At 35.4% G+C, this 23,364-nt stretch overlaps 1 protein-coding gene across 1 annotated transcript in view; it reads right to left on the reverse strand.

The window, feature by feature from the left end:
* The window catches only part of KIF5B (kinesin family member 5B), a 49,385-nt gene that overhangs the window by 16,427 nt on the left and 9,594 nt on the right, over window positions 1-23,364 (reverse strand). Inside the window, exons 3-15 of the mRNA XM_081796081.1 lie at window positions 16,149-16,222; window positions 14,888-14,992; window positions 14,238-14,286; window positions 13,626-13,681; window positions 13,248-13,335; window positions 12,961-13,085; window positions 11,759-11,863; window positions 11,311-11,456; window positions 10,460-10,608; window positions 9,823-10,016; window positions 5,899-5,967; window positions 3,555-3,761; window positions 939-1,082 (exon numbers count right to left, since the gene is read on the reverse strand). Of these exons, the coding sequence (XP_081652207.1) occupies window positions 939-1,082; window positions 3,555-3,761; window positions 5,899-5,967; window positions 9,823-10,016; window positions 10,460-10,608; window positions 11,311-11,456; window positions 11,759-11,863; window positions 12,961-13,085; window positions 13,248-13,335; window positions 13,626-13,681; window positions 14,238-14,286; window positions 14,888-14,992; window positions 16,149-16,222 (1,511 nt within the window). The remainder of the gene's footprint in view (window positions 1-938; window positions 1,083-3,554; window positions 3,762-5,898; window positions 5,968-9,822; window positions 10,017-10,459; window positions 10,609-11,310; window positions 11,457-11,758; window positions 11,864-12,960; window positions 13,086-13,247; window positions 13,336-13,625; window positions 13,682-14,237; window positions 14,287-14,887; window positions 14,993-16,148; window positions 16,223-23,364) is intronic.

Here is a 23,364-nt window from a genome sequence, read left to right on the forward strand (position 1 = left end):
GAGAGAACAAGTCAAGTCATCCAGTATTTAACAATAACATTTTTCCTCTGTTTCAATGGCGTGACAATGTTAACCAATAATATATGAGGAGAATGAATCCCTGCCTCCATCAACAAACAGCAAATTTGAATAACAATTGACAAAAGGAATGTGTGTTCCATATTGCAAACTTACTCATTTCAAGCTCTTGTTAAACTGGGCTTCTTATTCTTAGTAGGCTGTCACTATCAACCCTAGTTTGTTCTCTTTGTTACAAAATTAAGCTTTAATCAAGAAGATAAAATCCAAACAAATACCTAGCGCAACATACAAATCTTGCATATTATGTGCATGTGCTTGCAGCTAAGAGTCCTAGTGTGCTTTTCTGCTCTAAGTTTTAAAACCAGGTCACTAAACGTTTTTTTTTTTTACCACATGCCTAGTGCTAACATAACCAATGTTAGTACCCTAAAAAAGATTATCAGAAAAAAGGCATAAATAAAATAGGTGTGGCAAATTTTTGATAATAACTCTGAGGTTCACAGTATTATTCTCTCTACTGTTTAAAATTTTTTATAATAAAACCTAAAAAAATTAATAAGCATATCCATCTTTTATCTTTTCAAACATTTAAAACAAACCACAGGCCAATTCATTTACAAGTTTACTCCCTGAGCTAATCTTCACTGTTGTCCCAGTGACATACTTTCAAGTACTGTAACTAACATAATTCCTAAATGCAAACATACATAGTAAAGAACCAAACATGAGGTCCAAATACTTACTGAATACACTTTCTGAGTGCCCCTTATTCTTTTCTCACCTATTACCATCTACTATGCATTGCTGTTGTGCATGAGATAATGGGTATGAAAAGAAATTTGCAAAAAGTTAGTAGTAAACATAAGTATGAGTGGTGTACAAATAATTATGCTTAATATTTGGTTATTATTACTTACCTTTACATCATTATTTCCTACAGCAATTCCTATTTCTGCAAGGTCTTTTAGTAAAGATGCCATCATCTCAGCTGCTCGTTTTTTTTGGTGGTTGGTCATTTCCTTAAGTTTCTGAAGTTCAGCATCTATACTTGCTAAAGTTGCCTAACATAATCCAAACAAAAGACACAGTTAAATCTATTCAATGAAATATTACTTCAAATATTGACACATCCCAAGTTTTCACCCGGTACTTACAAAAGCATTATTTTCTAGTTCCGACTTTTTTTAAGACTTTAATTTTAAGTATTCTCTACGCCCAACATGAGGCTCGAACTCACAACAATGAGATCGAGAGTCACACACTCCACCAGCTGAGCCAGCCAGGTGCCCCTCTACTTTCAGTTTTTTGAACTAACTATTCTACTGAGTTCTGGGACAGCTCTCAGTTCAAACTTACAAAATATTTCAGACCTAATAGACTACATAAAATAGCCATATTATGCTCCATTACGAGCAGGTAGTTTGTATCATTTCACTAATTTTTGAGACTGGGTAATATTTTCTGCCTAGAAATGGGAAATTTCCATATTAATTAGATTGAATTTTCTTTTACTTCCACAGTATAGCTTATATTTGGAAACAGAGTCTGAGCAAATTAATGTTAGAACTGAATTTTCTAGATGGTTTGTAGGTTTTCTTTATATACTTTCTACATACACAGTCACTGGAAAGAATCCACCTGATAATTACTACTACTACATGATATAAAGTTATTTAGGAGATAGTGATAAAATAGTATTACTGAATTTAATTACTTTAAGTTTAAAATAATAGCTAGTTTATCAACAAGAAAGTCACCACAGCTTTGAAAAGTCCAACCATTTTGGCCACTTTAAAACTAATCATTATAGCACAAGTCAGATACTGACTAAAAGTAAGTTGCACTAAAAATAAATGAGTAAAGATGCCATCATTTCAGTATTTTGTTTCTTATGGTCATTTCCTTAAGTTTCTGAATATCAGTAGTGTACTCACCAAATTTAATATAAAATACCAGGTATCTTTCTCATAAGGTAATATGCTTTATTTTTTAATTTTTTTAATGTTTGTTTATTTCTGAGAGAGAGAGAGCATGTGTGGGGGGAGGGGCAGAGAGAGAGAGAGACACACACACAGAATCAGAAGCAGGCTCCAGGCTCTGACCTGTGAGCACAGAGCCTGACGTGGGGCTTGAACTCACAAACCGTGAGACCATGACCTGAGCCGAAGTTGGTCGCTCAACTGACTGAGCCACCCAGGAGCCCCAGGTAGTAAGCTTTAATGTCTAAATCACCAGGTATTTTCTCTAACAACTGAGCAGGAATATTGTATGCATATACAAAGATGCAGAATGCTATAAGGTTTCTAACTCCTATTACCAATACAGTGCTGACAGATTCAGCTTCGTAACTGGGACACAGACACAAATGTCTTAAAGACTGAAATAGGTGACCAAAGACCAACTTACAGCTTATAGAGATGTAAGAAATTCCTACTGCTCTTCCAAACGGTAATTAGGTTTGCTAATAATGCAACTCAATAAGAGCTATAAAGGCACCTTGGTTTCCATGCTGTGAAATTGTAACTTCCAGCTTAACTTTGGAGATTAGAAAGGGAAAATGAATTTATCAGGGGTATGAAAACTTTAGAAATAGTGTTGACTGCGCTCCTTTAGATAGATGAACATGGACAGGGAAGTAAGCAGTGAACACTGATCCTGAGTCCAACTCTAGATGTGGTTTCTAGACAAGAAGTTAGCATTAGCAATAATAAATCCTTAATGAGAAAGCTCATCCACGGTGATGCTGGAAGTATAGCAGTCATTATCACAGCTATCTATTATCTTCAGCATCACTCCAGGAGGGTGGCAAATCCTGTTCTATAGCAATGATGACAAACAAAGATTCTTATCTACTGTGGAATCACAAGGAAGATGTGCCAGGTGGGCTCTGCTCCAGGGGCTGGGAATGTAACAGTGAACAAAACCCAAATTATATGAAGTTATATATTTTTCTTTTTCTCAATTTACAGTTTGAACAATCATCTAATAACTTTACTAGAAGTTATTCTAGCAACTAGAAGCTAACTTATTTCCCCTTTAACATCAGAATATTAAGAATAGTCAGCAAGTCTTAAAATGGCATTTTAATTACCCATTAATAGACTTTCAGGAACTAAAAAAACAGCCTTCTTCCTTTACCTCTAAGGCTTCATATAAAGGAGGAAGTGAAGTTGAGACCTGGAATTCCTTAAGAATTGATACCATCAGTCCTGGGCTTACATAGAAATAAGTTACTGAGATAATTTCAATTAAGAATACTTGTATTAGGGGCGCCTGGGAGACTCAGCTGGTTAAGCATCTGACTCTTTATTTCGGCTCAGGTCATGATCTCATGGTTCTCGAGACTGGCCCCCATGCCGGGCTCCGTGCTACAGTGTGGAGCCTACTTGGGATTTATTCTCTCTCTCTCTCTCTCTCTCTCTCTCACTCTCTCTTCCCCCACCCTTCCCACGCATGCATGTTTTCTCACTCTCAAAATAACAAGCATTAAAAAAATAATAATAAAGTATTAACAAAACAAAATCATAGTTTACCGATTTCTGGTTTAGTTCATCACTAAGCAATTCATATTCCTTAGTTTTATCTTCGACTTCCTGAGACTTCTGATCATAATTGACAGCAAGCTCCTCTAAGGCTTGTAAAACTTCTTTTACTTCTTCTTTAGAGGCATCATTTTCTGCTTGAAGGCGATTCAGTTCAGCTTGCATATTATCTTGATCTCTTCTGGTCGATGCCAGAAGCTACATGAAAGAGTAAAAGTATACAGGTTTAAAAAAATCTATTTGCTTCATCATATGCTATATACAGTGAATAAAATATGGATGCAATTAGCTGTTAGTATTTATTCATTTAACAGATTTACTAACTACTATGTGCAGGCAATGTGCTAGACACTGTGGGAGACAGCAAGGAAATCAAATAATGACTCTGTCTTTGAGGAATCTAGTAGAAGAAACACAGGTACATAAATAAACGCATAAGATAGAATGTTAAGTAAGAGCCATAAAAGAGGCAACAGGACATAACACATAACAAAGTACTTGGTAGTATTTAAAACAGGAGGGTAGGTATTTCTGTAGGTTATTCACGAAGAAGGAGGCTAGAACAGGCATTTAAAAACTTTTTTTTTAATGTTTATTTTTTGAAAGCGTGCATGTGCATGCAAGTGAGGGAGCGGCAGAGAGAGAAGGAGACACAAACTGAAGCAGGCTCCAGGCTCTGAGCTGTCGGCACAGAACCAGACATGGAGCTCGAACTCACGAACCGTGAGATCATGACCTGAGCCGAAGTTGTAGGTTTAACCCACTGAGCCACCCAGATGCCCCTAGAATAGGTATCTTAGTCATGTGTAAATGAATGTAATAGAAAAGAACAGGCATATTAGATTCATGAATGGTGAGCATAGAAAAACAAGGAAATTAGTAGATGTTTAGAAGATTTCAGATTTTCTTTGGGCAACCAGGGGTGACACCTAAATTATGCCCCAGGAAAATTTAGTATCAACAAATAAAATTTGAACTGGAGAGAAATCAAGACACTAGACTGGAGAACACTGTAATCATCCAGGGTCAGTGGCTTTAAAGAAGGGGTATTTGGAAATGTGTAGGAGTATTTCTAATGGGGCAGAATGCTAATGGCACTTAGAAGTAGGGACCAGGGGTACTAAATGTCCTATAACATACAAAACAGAATAATATAATGAAAAATTATGCAAATTACTAGTGCCCCTTTTGAGAAAACATGCTATAATTTAAATAAGTGCAAAGATGACGTGACCAGGATTAAGTTGGTAGACAGTGGCTATCTTTTCCTTATTGAAGCTATACAGTTTTTCCCCACATTTCCAAAACAAACCTTACATGATGTACCATTTTTCAATTATCCCCCTGCTCTCCCAGGTAAGATAAACTGACGGTCCAAACTAGGTGACAAACTAGAGAAGAGAAACTTGAAAGAAGGCAGAAATGAATGGGTTCAATGAGGGTAGACATGGTGAGAGAGGAGTCCCAAAGGATTTCATTCACTGATATTCTCATTCCCACAATAAGTCATACCTCAAATTATGCAATTATTAAAGACAGGTCAAAGTAATTCAGAAATCAGTATTTTCCTTCTTTAATCATCCCTTTAAACTCTGTGTGTTTAAGTGACTGATAATAAAACATGCTGTTTTTTTATATTCTTTCCTTCATTTCCTTGGGGAAATACTTTCCATGAAGGGAAGGAGAGTCTGAAGTTATCCCAGTCCAGTGTAGTAAGTCTTTCTCAAGAATCAGTAAGAAATGTTTTGGGGAGAATAAGGAGATAAAACAGCACCATATTTTAAGCAAGAAAAGAAGACAGAGTTAAAAAGTCCATTAGAAATATGTTAAAGAATAATACTGAAAACTGTTATCTTCTCCCCTCCAGTTAGAACTCTAACTTAAAAAAACCAAAAAACAAAAAACAAATTCCTAGGGGTGTCTGGGTGGCTCAGTTGGTTAAGTGTCCAATTTCAGCTCAGGTCATGATCTCAAGGTTCACAAATTCGAGCCCTGCGTTGGGCTCTGTGCTGACAGCTTGGAGCCTGGAACCTGCTTCAGATTCTGTGTCTCCCTCTCTCTCTGCCCCTCCCCCCTCACACTGTGTCTCTCTCTTTTTCAAAAATAAACATTAAAAAAAAATAATAAAAAACAAATACTTTAAGAGGAAATCAATCTTTGCTTCAACCCATATGACAGCACAGAGAGCACAACCCACAGAGAACCAGTCACATTCAAAACATTTTTAAATGGACTCTAGTATATTTTGAGATCTGTAGGTTCATCTTTTATGTTCAAATAATAATGACAAATTATAAAGCTCTCCTGAAAGCAATATGTAAAGTATTCAACTTACCTCTTCTTGATCCAACATTTGTGTCTTTAGTTTCTCTACCAACTGGCTCTGTTGATTAATTTCTTCATCCTAGAATTTTAAAGTACCAAGTTAACAAAGTAGCTCACAATCTGATTCTAATTATTTTCTAATACGAATTATAAGGTTACTATTCCCCCAGTCAAGGTATTTCAAAACTGTTTCTCCAAGTCCAACATTGCTTATTTCAATCTCCTAAAAAAATGTTGAAAGAGATGGAATGTCTTTCAATTAATAATTATAACACTTACCATGCAATTAAAAAAGCTTAAGCTTATACAAGTTATTCATTAAATACTTTAAATGCTAAAAAATAATAAACACGTTTAAATTTATTATTGAAAATAATGGCCATTCACTAAAAAGGAGAATTACGGGCCAGCATCACTGATGAACATGGATGCAAAAATTCTCAACAAGATATTAGCAAATTGAACTCAACTGTACATCAAAAGATTATTCACCATGATCAAGTGGGATTTATTTCTGGGCTGCAGGGTTGGTTCAGTATTCTCAAATCAATCAATGTGATAAAAAAAAGGATAAGAACCATATGATCCTTTCCACAGATGCAGAAAAAGCATTTGACAAAATACAGCATCTTGATAAAAACTCTCAAAAGAACAGGGAAAGAAGGAACATACTTTAACATCATAAGAGCCACATATGAAAGGCCCATAGCTAATAGCATTCTCAATGGGGAAAAACTAAGAGCTTTCCCCCTAAGATCAGGAACACAACAGGGGTGCCCACTCTCAGCAGTGTTGTTCAACACAGTACTGGAAGTCCTAGCCTCAGCAATCAGACACCAAAAAGAACAAAAGGTATCCAAATTGGCAAGGAAGAAGTCGAACTCTTACTCTTCACAGAGGACATGATAGTCTACATGGAAAACCTGAAAGACTCCACCAAAAAACTGCTAGAGTTGATACACAAATTCAGCAGTAACAGGATATAAAACCAATATATAGAAAATCTGGTGCATTTCTATACACCAATAATGAAGCAGCAGCAAAGAGCTATCAAGAAATCAATCCCGGGGCGCCTGGGTGGCTCAGTCAGTTAAGCGCCCTACTTGGGCTTAGGTCATGAGCTCACGGTTTGTGAGTTCGAGCCCCACATCGGTCCCAGTGCTGACAGCTCAGAGCCTGGAGCCTGTGTCTCCCTCTCTCTCTGGCCTCCCCCGCTAGTACCCTGCCTGTCTGTCTGTCTCTCTCTCTCTCAAAAATAAATAAAAACATTAAAAAAAAAAAAAAAAAAAAAAAAAAAAAAAGAAATCAATCCCATTTACAACTGCACGAAAAACCGTAAAATACTTAGGAATAAACCTAACCATAGAGGTAAAAGATCTGTACACTGAAAACTATTTTCCACACTCACAGAAAGAAGAACAAATACTGTTAAAATGCCAATACTGCCCAAAGCAAGACACAATCAATGCAATCCCCATCAAAATAACACCAGCATTCTTCACAGAGCTAGAACAAACAATCCTAAAATTTGTATAGAACCAGAAAAGACCCCGAATAGCTGAAGTACCCTTGAAAAAGAAAACCAAAGCTGGAGGCATCAAAATCCCAGACTTTAAGCTGTATTACAAAGCTGTCATCAAGACAGTATGGTATTGGCACAAAAACAAACACAGACCAATGGAACAGAGAACCCAGAAATGGGCCCACAAATATATGGCCAACTAATCTTCAACAAAACAAGAAAGACCATCCAATGGAAAAAAGACAATCTCTTCAGCAAATGGTGCTGGATAAACTGGAGAGCAAATGCAAAAGAATGAAACTGGACCACTTTCTTACACAATACACAAAAATAAACTCAAAATGGATGAAAGACCTAAATAAATGTAAGACAGGAAACCATCAAAATCCTACAGGAGAAAACAGGCAACAACCTCTTTGACCTCGGCCGGAGCAACTTCTTACCTGACATGTCTCTGGAGGCAAGGGAAATAAAAGCAAACATGAACTATTGGGATGTCATGAAGATAAAAAAGCTTCTGCACAGTGAAGGAAATAATCAACAAAACTAAAAGGCAAGGTATTTGCAAATGACACACTGGATAAAGGGTTAATATCTAAAATCTATAAACAACTTATCAAACTCAACACTCAAAATACAAATAATCCAGGGAAGAAATGGGCAGAAGATATGAATAGACATTTTCCCAAAGCAGACATGGAGATGGCTAAGAAACACACGAAAAGATGCTCAACATCACTGATCATCAGGGAAATACAAATCCAAACCACACTGAGATACCACCTCAACAGTCAGAGTGGCTAAAATTAACAACTCAGGAAACAACAGATGTTGGCAAGGATGTAGAGAAAGGGGAACCCTTTTGCACTGTCGGTCGAAATGCAAACTGGTGCAGCCACTCTGGAAAACAGTATGGAGGTTCTTCAAAAAAGTAAAAATACAACTACTCTACAACCAAACAATTGCACTACTTAGTATTTATCCAAAGGATACAAAAATGCTGATTCGAAGGAGCACATACACCTCCACACCCCCATGTTTACAGCAGTACTATCAACAATAGTCAAATTATGGAAAGAGCCCAAATGTTCACCAACTGATGAATGGATAAAGATGTGGTACACACACACACACACACACACACACACACACACACACAATGGAATACTACTTGGTGATGAAAAAGAATGAAATTTTGCCATTTGCAACAAACTGGATAGGACTGGAGGGTATTATGCTAAGCAAAATCCATCAGTCAGAGATAGACAGATTTATGATTTCACTCGTATGTGGAATCTGACAAACTCAACAGAGGAACACAGGGGAAGGGAAAGAAAAATAGATAAAAACAGAGAGGGAGGAAAGCCATAAGAGACTCTTAAACACAGAACAAACAGAAGGCTGTTGGAGGGGAGGTGGATGGGTTAAATGGGTGATGGGCATTAAGCAGGGCACTTGTTGGGATAAGCATCAGGTGTTATATTAAGTGATGAATCATTGGGTTTTACTCCTAAACCAAGACTATACTATATGTTAACTAACTTGAATTTAAATAAGAAAGAAGGAAAGATAGATAGAAAGGCCATTCAGCTACTTCAAACTTGCCATATCTGCCTACAACACATAAAATTCCACCTAAAAACAAAACCAGAACTACTTTCTTCTAGTCTCTTCACTGTTCTCGTTTTCCCTTTCCTATTTGCTTTGTAATTTGTTATTCTTCACACTTCTAATGGATATAATCAAAGCAGGAAAACACTATTACCACTTTATTCTGTTCCCTCTCTAATCTCTTGCATCACCTTTATTATTGAGTCCTTAGACCCCTGATTCTAAGAGATCATTTCATTAAGGCTCTCCAATGACCCAATGTTCAATTTCCTTCAGAAAATTAAAGAAGAGGGGGAAAAAATTAGGTCTCATACATAGTTTCTGCACAGGAACAGAAATTGTGATTTTATATTTTTTATTAAAACAGATGACCCTCAAACAATACAAGGGTTAGGGGTGCTGACCCCTCTATGGAGTTGAAGATCCACATGTAACCTCTGACTTCCCCAAAACTTAAACTATTGGTAGTCTGCTGTTGAATACAAGGTTTACCAATAATATAGACAATTAACATATTTTTTATGTTATATGTATTATATATAGTATTTAAAGAAAATGTTATTAAAATCATAAAGAAAATATTTATATTACTGTACTGTATCAAAAAAACCCACATCTAAGTGGACCCATGCAGTTCAAACCAGTGTTGTCTGAGCGTCAACTTTACGATTTTCAAAAGGTTAACAAATCAAGGAAAGATGTATACACAGGTCACCTGGACCCACAATATTAAAATTAGATAATAAAAATACCTGTATGTCATAACATTCTAAAACAAAATAGAATGTGAATAATACATACCTTGTCATCAAGTTGTTTGTACAATTTAGCAATTTCTTCCTCACACTTTCTTCTCTCAGCATCAGTAAAGTTTCCAGTAACTCCAATCGTAGCTGCGGGTTTATCATTGGTGATGGTAATATCCTTATCCACTGCAAAAGCTTCCAAGTTGGCTTTCTCTTTGTCAAACTGTTCATCAATAGGCACTGTCTCTCCTAAAATAAGACAACAGATAGTTAATAAACATCCACCTGTCTAAAACTAATGACAATTTTATTCAATTTCAGCAGCTCTCACCAACTTTATCTGCTCAGTCTGAGATTTAAAAAACTACAATTAGTTTTCACTCACCCCCATCTTCTAAATCCAGTCACCAAATCTTGTAATTCTTATTGCTGCCACCCTAATCTAGGAAACTTGCCATCTGTGCCTTGATTGCTATAGCTCCCAAGATGGCCTTTATGCCTCTATTTATTATTTCAGGTAAAATCAGAATTTAAAAGACTAGTCATTTTTATTTGATGATCTCTAATGCTTAAAAAATAAAAATGGATACGCTTTGCTATTTTTATTTATATTCGTGTCAGTCTCAAATTTATAAAATAGTTTTACATTCATATTCAACAAACTCAAAATGACAGATTTTATAAATTATTACCATTACGCCACCGGTTGAGTTCATTTTCAAGCCATTGAATGGTGTTCCGCAGGGTCTTATTTTTTTCCTTTTCTCTTTCATACTTCTTTTTCCACTGTTCTGCAGTTAATTCTACATTTACACAAACTGTGTTCTTAATTGTTTTGGCCCTAAAAGAAGTAATTGCAGGAAAAAAGTGTGACTAAAATTAACTATTTTCAATTACTATCTATAGATCTCTGTTTTTTATATATATATGTATGGCATATATGGCTGAGTAATTTGACTGTTTAATTATCTTTAGACTAAATACAAAGACCCATAATTACTACAGTGCTTCTTCAACAAGCTAAATAAATTTGGGTCAGTCCCCAAATCTGTGAATAGCTTAAAGACAAAAAAAATTAACCACCAGAGGAGGATAAAAAAAAAAAAAGGGCCCATATTTTCCTAATTCTTTTGCAAGGCTGAATAAAAAAAAATTATTGTTGAAGGTCAAAAATAAAATCATCACTACTGACTTTCCTAGGTTAACCAATTCATATTATCTCATTATTTGAACCTGTCAACAGACTAACACAGAATTAGATTTGTCAAGCTTTTCTGTTATCTGACTCAAATATTTATTTTCTTTAATGTTTAAAGCTTCTCCTATAAATTTGACTGAATTTAACATTTGATTTCAATATGTACTAAAACTTAATTCAAATCTAAGCAGTTTTAAAAATGGACCTTGCTTGTATTATCTCTCAATTAAAAAGTTGTGTCATATTATCAATATGCACTGATTTGAATATCTACCTATATTTTCCTAGACTTAATAAACAAAAGACCTATCTACACTTAGACTTTGTATTTTCTTAACAACAAACCTTTGACCAAACAGGAGTGTAGATTTTGTTTCAGATTCATTGTACGATGATGGAGAGCAGCAAATTACGATAGTGGTTCTACAGTTCCCACCTAATGAATCTTGAAGAATTCTTGTCATTTTACTATCGCGATATGGAACATACGTCTACGATACAAAAACAAAAGAAACAAAGACCAATGGGTTTCTACAGAATAAAATCTGTTTATAAATACTCTAAGTAAATTACAAAGGGATTTTGGCTATTTTAACTGATAATATTATGATGGGAACTGGAACATACATACTACTATAAATTCCTAAAGACAACTAATTTACACATACTGACTTAAAAACACCAGATGCCCGCTCCACCCTGGCCCCACAAACATCCGTGCATATACATACATTGATATTTAAGTAATTCCCCATAAGATAACCATAGGGAAAGAGAAGACGTGTGTACTCACACTTCCCTCTGCCAAAGCAGAAATGACATTTCCAAGAGCAGAAAGTGACTTGTTGATGTTCTTAGCTTCATCCAGCACAGCACCTTCAGCTCCAGTTTTACTAACCTATGCATAAGATTTCAAAAGAATGAAAACAAAACTGTAAGTTTAAGAATTATTCTTTGAATTTTCTAAAAAGTTCAGAGGTCATCAATAACCAGCAAACAACAAAATGAAAAGCTTCATGATTTTGTCAATTATTTACTCTAAGCTATCACTACTTGAGTATTGGTCTTCTGACAAGTGTAGGTCCATGACAAGAATGTGATTAAGGAGATCCCAAATTTTATTTTTAGTTTGTGCTCTTGAAAATAACAAATTTTCAGGTACATTTCCAATTTACTATTTGTTAATCCCCTTTGCTCCATTAAAGAGGAACCTTTTAAAATTTGCTAAATCATAAGGTTGATATTCTGTTATGTACTGAATTTAAATATATAAGCAAACCTGCTTTTAAAAAAGATATAAAATACATATGTTAAAGATAGGATAAAATAGTAGACTAGCAATGTCGGCTGAAGAAACAGCCTCTAAGAATTCACAAAATTAAAGACAGGCTTTGAAGGATATGTTTAAGGCTTGAGTAAAAGGGAGTAGGTATGTCATTTTAATCAGAAGAAACAAATTAGTGAAACAGCAAAAATGGTTGCAGAGATCAATATTAAAATATTTGAACTTATTTTGATTTTCACATACATTATAATCAGATGATAGTCCACAGTAGAGTCTGTAATAATTAAATAATCATCCAAAGGAAAGAAAATAGGTACAACCAAACCAGAAAAGACTAATGGATAGTTATCAGTTTTCACAGGGAGCCCACTGCCAATATGGATAAAATAGATACCAAAATTAGGAAAAGAATAACTAATAAAATTGATAACAATATATGCTGAACTAATTCTCAATAAAAACATATACCCTAAGTAAAAGGTAACACCTATTGGTTGAACTGGACTATGGCACAAATGATAGTAACTTGCAACTGATTTTTCAGTTTAAGTAGTCATTGGCAATGCATCAGTGTTTTTAAACTCTCAAAAATACTACCAAATCCAATTTGATAAGTTTTCAAGATGTTAACAATGAATAATGCCTAAGTCCAAATTCAAGCTAAAGTTTATAAAAATGCTTAAATATCTACCAGAATATAAAGATTTTACCTTTTCACTACCAGCTAAATCAACCAGATAAAGTTTTCCACTCAGCTTTTGTTCCGTTTGCGTGTTCTCTTGTTTTACATTAATAAGAAATATACTGTGACTCCTAGAGCTATGTTCATTCATATCTGCAATGAAATTACACAAACAACTATAAACAAACATGGCTTTCCCTTAGTAATAATTTCTAAAGCATCACTTTACATAAAAATCTTACAATTAACCAACTTGATAAAGATATTTTAAGGCAGCTCTGTACCTTAACTCCTGTTAATAAACATTCTACTTACTTGTAACTGCTACATGTCTGTTGGATTTTCCTTCATCAATGGTATCCATAACTTCATCTGGACTACATACAAAACGCTCTGTGCATCCCTATAAAATAATTTTTTTTAATATGTCAATAACCTTAAAAAATTTTCTTACAGGTTTTTCTTAAAAAAAAAATTTTTTAATGTTTATTTATTTTTGAGGCAGAGAGAGGAAGACAGAATCTGAAGCAGGCACCAGGCTCTGAGCTGTCAGCAGAGCCCAACGCAGGACTTAAACTCATGAACTTTGAAATCATGACCTGAGCCGAATCAGACGCTTAACCAACTGAGCCACCTAGGCACCCCTATTACAGGATTTTTCTAAACAAGCATTCTGTATTATTTTATAAGTACCTTTACATAGGGAACTCGGTTTTTATCTTCATGAACGGAAAGGTTGGTCTTTGAAACTGAAAAAGACAAATAAATAATATCAGCAACATTGTCCTAAACTCTAACACTAGTCATGAAATAGCTAATTCAATAGATTGTTTCCTTTCCCAAGCGGCCTAATAATAGGTAAATTTTAAAAATATGAACACATCACTATTAAAAAAGACTCTGTAGAAACAGTAGAGGAGATCTGAATAGAAACTTAATGCAGCAATATAGAATTTTAGGTCCAATGCAACCTCTACCACCCACATTTTGGAAATAACAAGCCAGAGTGGTTGAACAGTTTGCCCAAGGGCAATGTATCTAACTGACAGCAGACTAGGACTCAGACCTCTAACTACAATCCATTTCTCTAATTACTACTTAAGAAACACAAGCACCCATAAATATGTGCTTTAAATAAGTTATTCAATGTGTAAAAGAAATTCAACTAACTTTAAAAGAACTTTAAAATTGGTTTCTTGTAATTTAAGTCAATTTCATAGAAGTTACTTAGAAATGGTCTCACACCTATTTAAAAAAGTAACATGTGCTATTTTAAAATGATAAAAGAGCAAGAATTTAACTTACCATCTAACAGGTCCCTTATCTTATCCAAATAAATTTCAAAATATGAAACCTGAAGGGCAAAGAAATAAAGTAAAAAAAGATCAACTAATTAAAATTATAAAATAATTTATTAGTAGTATAATAGTATACTACTATACTACTAGTACTATACTACTACTACTACTATACTACTACTATACTACTATTTTATGCTACTATAGTAGTATAAAATAATTTATAATTAGTTCATTAAATTTATTGGGGTTTGAGTGCCAAGCACCATCTATACCAGAGGACAGAGTTAACAACTCAGCCACAGCTCATGTTCTAACAGGAGTATCTAAATTCTCTAAACTGCTCATGTAACTAAAAAGCAATTTCTATTACATATCTCCATCTTCAATGAATTAGACTCATGAGAGCAGTAAGAACCTTTGAGTTCAGTAATAAACTCCATCATTTTACAGAGGAGACTAAGACAAAAGAGACTTTATGACCTTGTTTAAGGTCATCTAATGGCAGATTAAGAACCCTCAGTTTACTAACTCTAATGATCTTTCTACTGTAACTGTCCATAAAATAACTAAAAATATTTTTAAAACAAAAGAGCACTTATTATTTCTTGGAATAAAATTATTCTAATATAAAACAAAATACCCCAAGGATTTTACCTTAATATGAAATTCCAAATTTTCATCCATAGAATAAATGTAATTAAAAATATCTTGCACTATTCTTGGAATAATGCCCATGCCTTCTGGATCATGAAGTTTACCCTAAACAGAAAATGAGACTTTAAGTATGAATTAAAAGTAGAAACTTCCAATCTACAATTTACAGCCAATAGAGGATAGAAATTGTAATTGTTGCCATTTTATTGTGAAATGGCTCTACAAATATGTAAAAAATCCAATTCAACTATTACATATATTTGTAAATTATACATAAATACTGCATGTCAACAACATGGGTTACCAACTGATCTTAGCCTTTTATTTAATCATTAGATTTAGATTGTCCATGCTTGTGAAATGAACATATTCTAAAGAAAGAGTTTTAGTTTGTTTCTTCCAATGTAAGTTCATACTGTTCCTTCAAGTCGAATCCACGCAAGTGCTAGAAATGTCCTTGTTCTCCATAACTTTATGGAAACGAGTAATGTGAATTACACTAAAATACTCAGCCATTTATACAGAATGCTCAGATAAATGACAAAAGCAGATGCTTTGTAGCAGCAGCATAAGATATAGGATGTTTTCTAGAAGCAAAGTTTGGGCAGATCCACATCTTATTATAATGGCAGCACCGACAATTGTGGACACATTCCTATTAAAGAAAAGTGGCAGGGGGCGCCTGGGTGGCTCAGTCGGTTAAGCGGCCGACTTCGGCTCAGGTCATGATCTCGCAGTCCGTGAGTTCAAGCCTCGCGTCAGGCTCTGTGCTGACAGCTCAGAGCCTGGAGCCTGTTTCAGATTCTGTGTCTCCCTCTCGCTGACCTTCCCCTGTTCATGCTCTGTCTCTCTCTGTCTCAAAAATAAATAAAAACGTTAAAAAAAAAATTTTTTAAAAATAAAAAAATAAAAAAATAAAGTGGCAGGTATTTGGAGAGGAGAACGAATTGCTCTGAATAGAAATGAAAACATAAAACATTCAAGATTTCAAATTTCCATTATAAAGAAAATTCCTGTTAATTCTAAAATGTTTATAATTGTGTGGTTATGCTGTCAAAACAAAGCTAGATATGATTTCAAATATATAATTTCAAACTCCAGAACTGATTAGATTCCAACAGTGATGTTACCTATGTATTATTCATAGGAGAGTAAGCAACAGAATAAAGCTGTTTAAACACAGTAAAATCATTTCGCAAATAATGAATGAATGCACCTCTATTCTGCAAACCACATGCAAGTACAGATTATAAAATATTACCTCCATTGTATGTGTCTTCCCAGAGGATGTTTGTCCATATGCAAATATCGTTCCATTGTATCCCTCAAGTACATCTATGAGAAAATAAGAGATTTTGTACTTCAGGGCATTTATTTTTCCCCTTAAGGAAGTTTCATGAGAAATTACTTAAGAATGTTAGAAAACACTGAAAAAATTCACATACATATTAACCCTGTTCCTCATCCATGCATAACCAAATCTGCACAATAAAATATTTGTGGGAAGAACAGTAAGGAAGGTTCAGATTTTCTTTTCACTAATATGAAAGATACCATCACAAAGTTTAGTTCATGAAAAATTTATAAAGACATTAAAGAAAAAAATAAGAATACATTAATAGTAATTTTCTTAGTAATGATCCACCTGAGTAGTTACTTTCTCTCCAGCCCAGATTACTTTCTGTGGTCAATAAAACACAAAATTTAAATTCCATTGCTTATATTCATTTCTTATATAAGTGTACATATATCTCAAATGTCATTATACCTGTATTCCAAAGACTTATGTGACCTAAAAGGAAAAAAATGTCCTGCAAATTTACACAGAGATATGAATTCACTTTTACAACTAGGACTACTGATTAGTGGTTAACTGGTGGTTAAATCTCACAAACCCATACAACAGTCTCCCTTACACAGGCTTAATAAGCCCAGTTCTAACTCAAAAATAAATTCTCAGAAAGTTCCTATGAAATTAAGTATTTTCTAGCCCTGTATGTACTCCAAAATCTACCATTAACCTTAATTTAAATATCTTTCTTTACTAGGCTGAAGGGAAAAAAAATTTAACAAGGTGACCTTTTTATTTTCAATTTTTAGGGATTTAGTTGTATTATTTTGGTGACGAAAAGGTACTAAGAGATTACACTGTATTCTAGAGGAAGCTAAAGTAAAAAGAGAAGACTGTTGGAAATAGCTGATGGCAACAGTGGTAAATCAGTAAGCAAGTCAATCCTTGTATTTTTTTTTTAATTGGTTATTTAAAAAAGAAAAAAAAGAACAATCCCAACATTGGGCTCAACTAACTAGATATTAACAGATTTCCTACAGAAACATTTATTAACAACAACAACAACAACAACAACAACAAAAGAAGGTATTTACTCCCCTGGGAAAATTTTGAGAGATCTTCTATCACATTTAAAATGGATGGCATTGCAGTATAATTTTGAGTAAGAAATCATCTAGAGAAAAAAGTACTAGACCCTTTCCAATTCACTTCCTTTACACGTAATTGTTCTCAGTATGTCTATGTCACACCCTCTGCTTAATATCTTTTAATCAAATCCAAATTTTTGATATATCTATTCATGATACGATCCAAATACCTAGCAACCACCAAAATAAATACTTAATAAATACTGGTAAGTGAACAAGTGACTTTCTCAAGATCATATTTACTAGCATGTCTACAGAATATTACAGTATTATTTGTGGTTATGTGAAACTATGTTATGTGAAGGGACCTAGGATAACAAATGTATACAATACATTTGTATTTGGGACTTCAAGCATAACTTAAAAAATTTCGTATGATTACAGAGATTATGGAATATTCAACATTCAAATATTTATTGGACACCTGCTAGGATCTAAGCTCTGCTCTGGGTGCAAGGGATAGAACAATGACTGATTAGAGGGGATTTCTAGACATACCACATTATAACTAAAGTAAGTTTATAAACTTACTTTATAGGTAGGAAAATAATTCTTGCCTACCTTCATATCCAGCCCTGACTTTGCTTTCTTTAGTGACTTACCCCCAACAAATCTAAACATACAGAAAAAGTGAATACATTTTACAGGGAACACTCCTATAACCACTAAAATCTGATCAGTAACATTTTATAATTTTACTGTTTAATCATGTATCTATCCATCCATCTCATTTTTTAATGCATTTCAAAGTAACCTGCAGACTTCAGTACACTTTCACCTAAAATGCTTCACCATGCATATATCATTAACTAGGATCCATTTTCCAGTTTCCATCCCTGGAAAAAATTTATATACAATGGTATATATTGTTTCCATCCCTGGTAAAAATTTATATACAATGAAATGTACCCATCCTGAGGATGAATCTTTAAAAAAATAAAAAATAATACTCATCTGTTTAAAAGTCCTGGAGAGCATACATTTGTAATCAGGTAAAATTAGGCTCTTTTTGACCTGGCTCTTGTTTGCTTTTCAGCTCCACCTCCCTCTCACAATGCTCTTTTGTTGGTCAAAATGATCAAATCTGACAAATTCACATGGTTCAACTTCAGTCATACCATAATATATGTTGTTTCCCACATTCACGATGCTCTTCTCAGGTGGGTATGCCTTGATGCAATGTCACCTCTGCCCACAAGGCACCCCTCTTTCTCCTTCCTACTCTTTATGCATCTTTTTTAAAAATGTTTTTATTTATTTTTGAGACAGAGACAGAGCATGAGCAGGGGGGCAGAGAGAGAGGGAGACACAGAGTCTGGAGCAGGCTCCAAGCTCTGAGCTCACAGACCGCAAGATCATGACCTGAGCTGAAGCCGGATGCTTAACCAACTGAGCCACCCAGGCGCCCCTTTGTGCATCTTTTAAGACTAGCTTAGGCTTTACTTTTTTCTCCAACCCAACACCATAAACCACCCCAAATAAATTTGGATGAGCAGCTTATCCTATGTGTTCTTATAGCATCTACATTTAAAGATTATACTTATTACTGTATATTGCAACAGTCAATTAACTTGTCTGCCCTCCTCTATTGCAACAGTCAATTAACTTGTCTACCTTCCTCACCTGCTTGTAAACTCCTTGAAGCCAGGACTGTGTTTAACTCCTAGCACAGTGACTGGCACTTAGTAGGGACTTGAATGCTTGCTGAATAATTGTTACCATTACAAACACACAGCATCTTTCTAATGCCTCCCTCACCCTTTAAAATATACTTTTGCTGTTCTTGTGAGAAACAGAGATGGACAACTATAGACAAGTATTACTTCTTTCATACTCTGTAAAAACGAAAAATATTTAGGGGCACCTGGGTGGCTCAGTCAGATGAGCATCTGACTTCGGCTCAGGCCATGATCTCCCAGTTTGTGAGTTCCAGCCCTCATCAGACTCTCTACTATCAGCTCAGAGCCCGCTTCTGATCTTGTCCCCACCTGCCCCCCCTCACTCGCGTGCTCTCTTTCTCAAAAATAAATAAAACGTTAAAAAAAGAAAGAAAGAAAAACATTTAGTAAGCAAGACAACAGCATAACACCTTCTAAAAGCCAATTCTCTCTCTGAACTTCAGGTTCCTCATCAGCAAAATGTCTGCTTAAGGAAGGCTATGAGAATTACAAATCAGAAAATTGTTAACATCTGAGAGCATAAAATGTGCCAGGCTCTAATAATTTTTCACACATTAATGTATTCAATTCTCACAAAACCCTGTGAAAGGTACTATTTTTAGTCCTACTTTACAGAGAACAAAACTGAGGAACAGAGATATTAATTTGCCCATACTTCCACAGCTAGTAAGATAGAGCTGGGATGCAAACCCAGACAGTCCTGGCTCTAAAGACATACTCTGACTGTATTATCAAGGAACACAGGAACTAAAATAAATATATGGGAGGCCACATCTGGAAAAATTAAAAGTAAATGAAGTGGCAAACAGTTCAGGTCAGGAAGCTCCGGTAGGAAACAGAGAAATCTATTAAGGACTGGTAAGATGACTAGCATATAGCAAGTACTGAATAAATGACAACTACTTCATACAGAGAACTGAAGAGATATCCCTCAGATTTGGAATTCACGAGAGAATACAAGTGGGTAAACCTTGCTCAAAATAAAGAAAACCTATCTACTGAATCTATAGAAAGGAAAAGGTAATAACTTTGTACATAATAAAGTTATACAAACATAAACTTGTACAGAAATTTATGAAACAATGCTTCAGTGAACCATCAGGAACCCAAAGAGTACTAGCTGCTTTCAGGTCGTCCTTGGCAGCTTGCTCATCAAATCCACATCTCAGAAGAAATAACCAATTCACCTATCATTTTGCTGACTATTGCCTACCAACAGTTTCTAACCATGGCCTTCCACCTAATTTGTGTGCCAATAACTGTCCCAAGGACAACCTGCTATGTATTTAAATTGGTTTCCTGTCCTCATACCTCACCAGGCACTCACCACCTACCTCTACCTCATCGCTCTCCTTACATCTATGTATCTATCGTTAACTCTGCCACATTCATGTTCTTGCCCAGGACAAGTCCCACTACCTACTATCAATATCCAGCCTTCTCCAAAATGGTAGACAGCATTTGGGTGAAGATAAAAGGAGCAAGTCATAGCCAGGTGATACTTTCCTAATACAAATTACAAGCTGGCAAAGAAGCTGGAGAGAGACAGTGACAGAACTTTCTACTGTAATAGTTGCTTGAAGCCTAATTTTGTAGAGTGAAAATATTGTAGACTGAGTTACCCTAAGCACAATTATGATGATTAAATTAATAAAATAATTTCCTCTCTTAGAAGACAGAGGAAACAAACATCAGTTGATATCTGTTGTGTATTTGCTTCTTCATACCAGGCCCTGGGTGAAGTTCTTTTTCTTGAATCTTTTTTTTTAAATTAATTTATTTTGAAAGAGAGAGCAGAGCATGCAGAGGGGTAGAGAGAGAGAAGTGAGAAACCCAAGCAATCTCCACACTGTCATCACAGAGCTCAATTTGAGGCTTGATCCCATGGACTGCGTGAGATCACGACATGAGCCGAAACCAAGAGCCAGACGCTTAACCAACTGAGCCACTCAGGCGTCCCTCCAGGAATCATCTTTTTAAATATTCACAGTACCCTCATTTTACAGAACAGGAAATGGAGACTTAGAAATGTTAGGTAACCTGTCTCTCAAAAATAAATAAATGTTAAAAAAAAAAATTTTAAATACATATATATAAAAAAGGGGTGCCCGGGTGGCTCAGTTGGTTGGGTAGCTGACTTCAGCTCAGGTCATGATCTCACAGTCTGTGAGTTCGAGCCCCGCGTCGGGCTCTGTGCTGACAGCTCAGAGCCTGGAGCCTGCTTTGGATTCTGTGTGTCTCTCTCTCTGTTCCTCCCTGCTTGTGTTCTGTCTCTCTCAAAAATAAATAAATGTTAAAAAAAAAATTTTTTTTAAAAAAGAAAGGTTAGGTAACTTGCCAAAAGTCGCACAGCTAGAAAGTGGCAGAGCCTGGATTTCAATCTAGGTCTGTCTGATTCCAAAGACTGTGTTCTTAACATAATGCAAACAAATGAACTGCTCTTCAGAATTCAGTTCTAAACAGTAAAACAGAAATTTGCTGTGAAGTAAAAGGGATCAAATTTTGAGAACAGGAGGGAAATTTCACTAAATGAATCATGTCATCTTAAAATTGTAAGCAGTAATGAAAAAGAACAAAAGGTAATAGAAACATGTACCTCAGGACTTCAGATTACAAAGGGTTCTGAGAAAGGTAAGTATGAAACTATTATTGAGACTAATTAAGGATGTACAAGAGATAAAAATCACTAGAACAGCATGAGAAAAATCGAAGTCCATAATGAGTGAGTCTAATCAAAACAAAAAAGTTAAGGCCCTAAAAAGAGATTTTAAAATATTCAGAAAAAGACTAATATATGAGTAGACTTGCATAGCCCAGAGAATAAAATGTTAACAGATAATATAAGACAGAGGTATTCCCATTTTATTACCACCTTCTACACAATTATCCTCAAAATGGAACAACAAAATAAACACTGCCAAGAAAGACTTTAAGGCTGAAGTGGATAAGACATCCAGAGAATGGATTTAAATGAGCCCAGGTTACTAGTTATAGGAGAAATACATTCCATGGATAAAAACTTCACAGCCACCAAGCTAATTTTTAAAAGCCATGGGGAATGAAAAGTAACAGCAGATTACTAACTTGTAAATGTTATACTCATTTTCAAAAAGGAAAAATGATAGATTATGGGAACTACAGACAAGTACACAAAATTTCACTAAGGAAAAGCTATGGTTGAACTAAACTCATTTGCTGTCTCGATACGGTCACCCAACTGATACTCTGGGGAAACACCAGCCTCATGTACCATGACTTCATAAAAGGATCCAAATTTTTCATCAAATTTTTGTTGATATGTGACAAGCTAAGAACTAGGTAACTGTATAAGAGAATCTGAAGTCGGATGGATACCCAGTGTGATTTAATTAACTGCCAAAAACCTTATTTAGTTTTCAGAAGACTAGGCAAAGGAACACAGCCCATTAAGCCTTTATTAAAACTTATTATACTTTGAGTGGGGGGAGAGGCAGAGCACTGGGCTCAATCCCACAAATCATGAGATCATGACCTGAGCCAAAACCAAAGTTGGACGCTTAACTCAGGCGCCTCCCGTTAAGCATTTTATAAATGATTTAGAGTCATATTTTTCAAACAACAACACCTATAAAAAGTTTAAAAAAAAATTCCAAGTCCCTGACATCATAACAGACTTATCAAATACGCTGACAGCCAACATATATCCCAATAAGATAACCATAAAAACAACACTCAAAATATAATCAAGAGCTAAAATGATAAGATGGAATCCACACTTTGAAAGCTGATAGTCAAATTTTATTTATTTTAATGTTTCTTTAGGAGAGAAGGGGGGAGGGGGAGAGAAATGGAGAGGGAGGGAGGGAGGGAGGGAGGGAGAGAGAGACAGACAGACAGCGAGTGAGCAGGGAGAGGGGCAGAGAGGGAGACACATAATCAATCCAAAGCAGGCTCCAGGCTCTGAGCTGTTAGCACAGAGCCAAATGCGGGGCTCAAACTCACAAACCATGAGATCATGACCTGAGCTGAAGTCGGACACCCAACTGACTGAGCCACCCAGGCGCCCCTATAGTCAAATTTTAAAACTCCAATACTCAAGTGTGGAAGAGGGTTTAATGTTGGCCACAGGAGATGTGAAAAAGATCTGTACATTTAAATTGCCCATGAGCTTATGAATCAATAACTTAGTAGTGAATGTGGGGCACCCGGGTGGCTCAGTCGGTTAAGCATCATCAACTCTTGATTTCAGCTCAGGTCATGACCTCAAAGGTTCATGAGTTCAAGCCCTGCATTGGGCTCTGTGCTGACAGTGCAGAGCTTGCCTGGGATTCTCAGTCTCCTCTCTCTGCCTCTCCCCACCGCCCCCCCCCCCCCATCAAA

Source organism: Panthera onca, chromosome B4 (assembly GCF_046562875.1).
Source record: "Panthera onca isolate mPanOnc1 chromosome B4, mPanOnc1 haplotype 2, whole genome shotgun sequence".
Lineage (NCBI taxonomy): Eukaryota > Metazoa > Chordata > Mammalia > Carnivora > Felidae > Panthera > Panthera onca.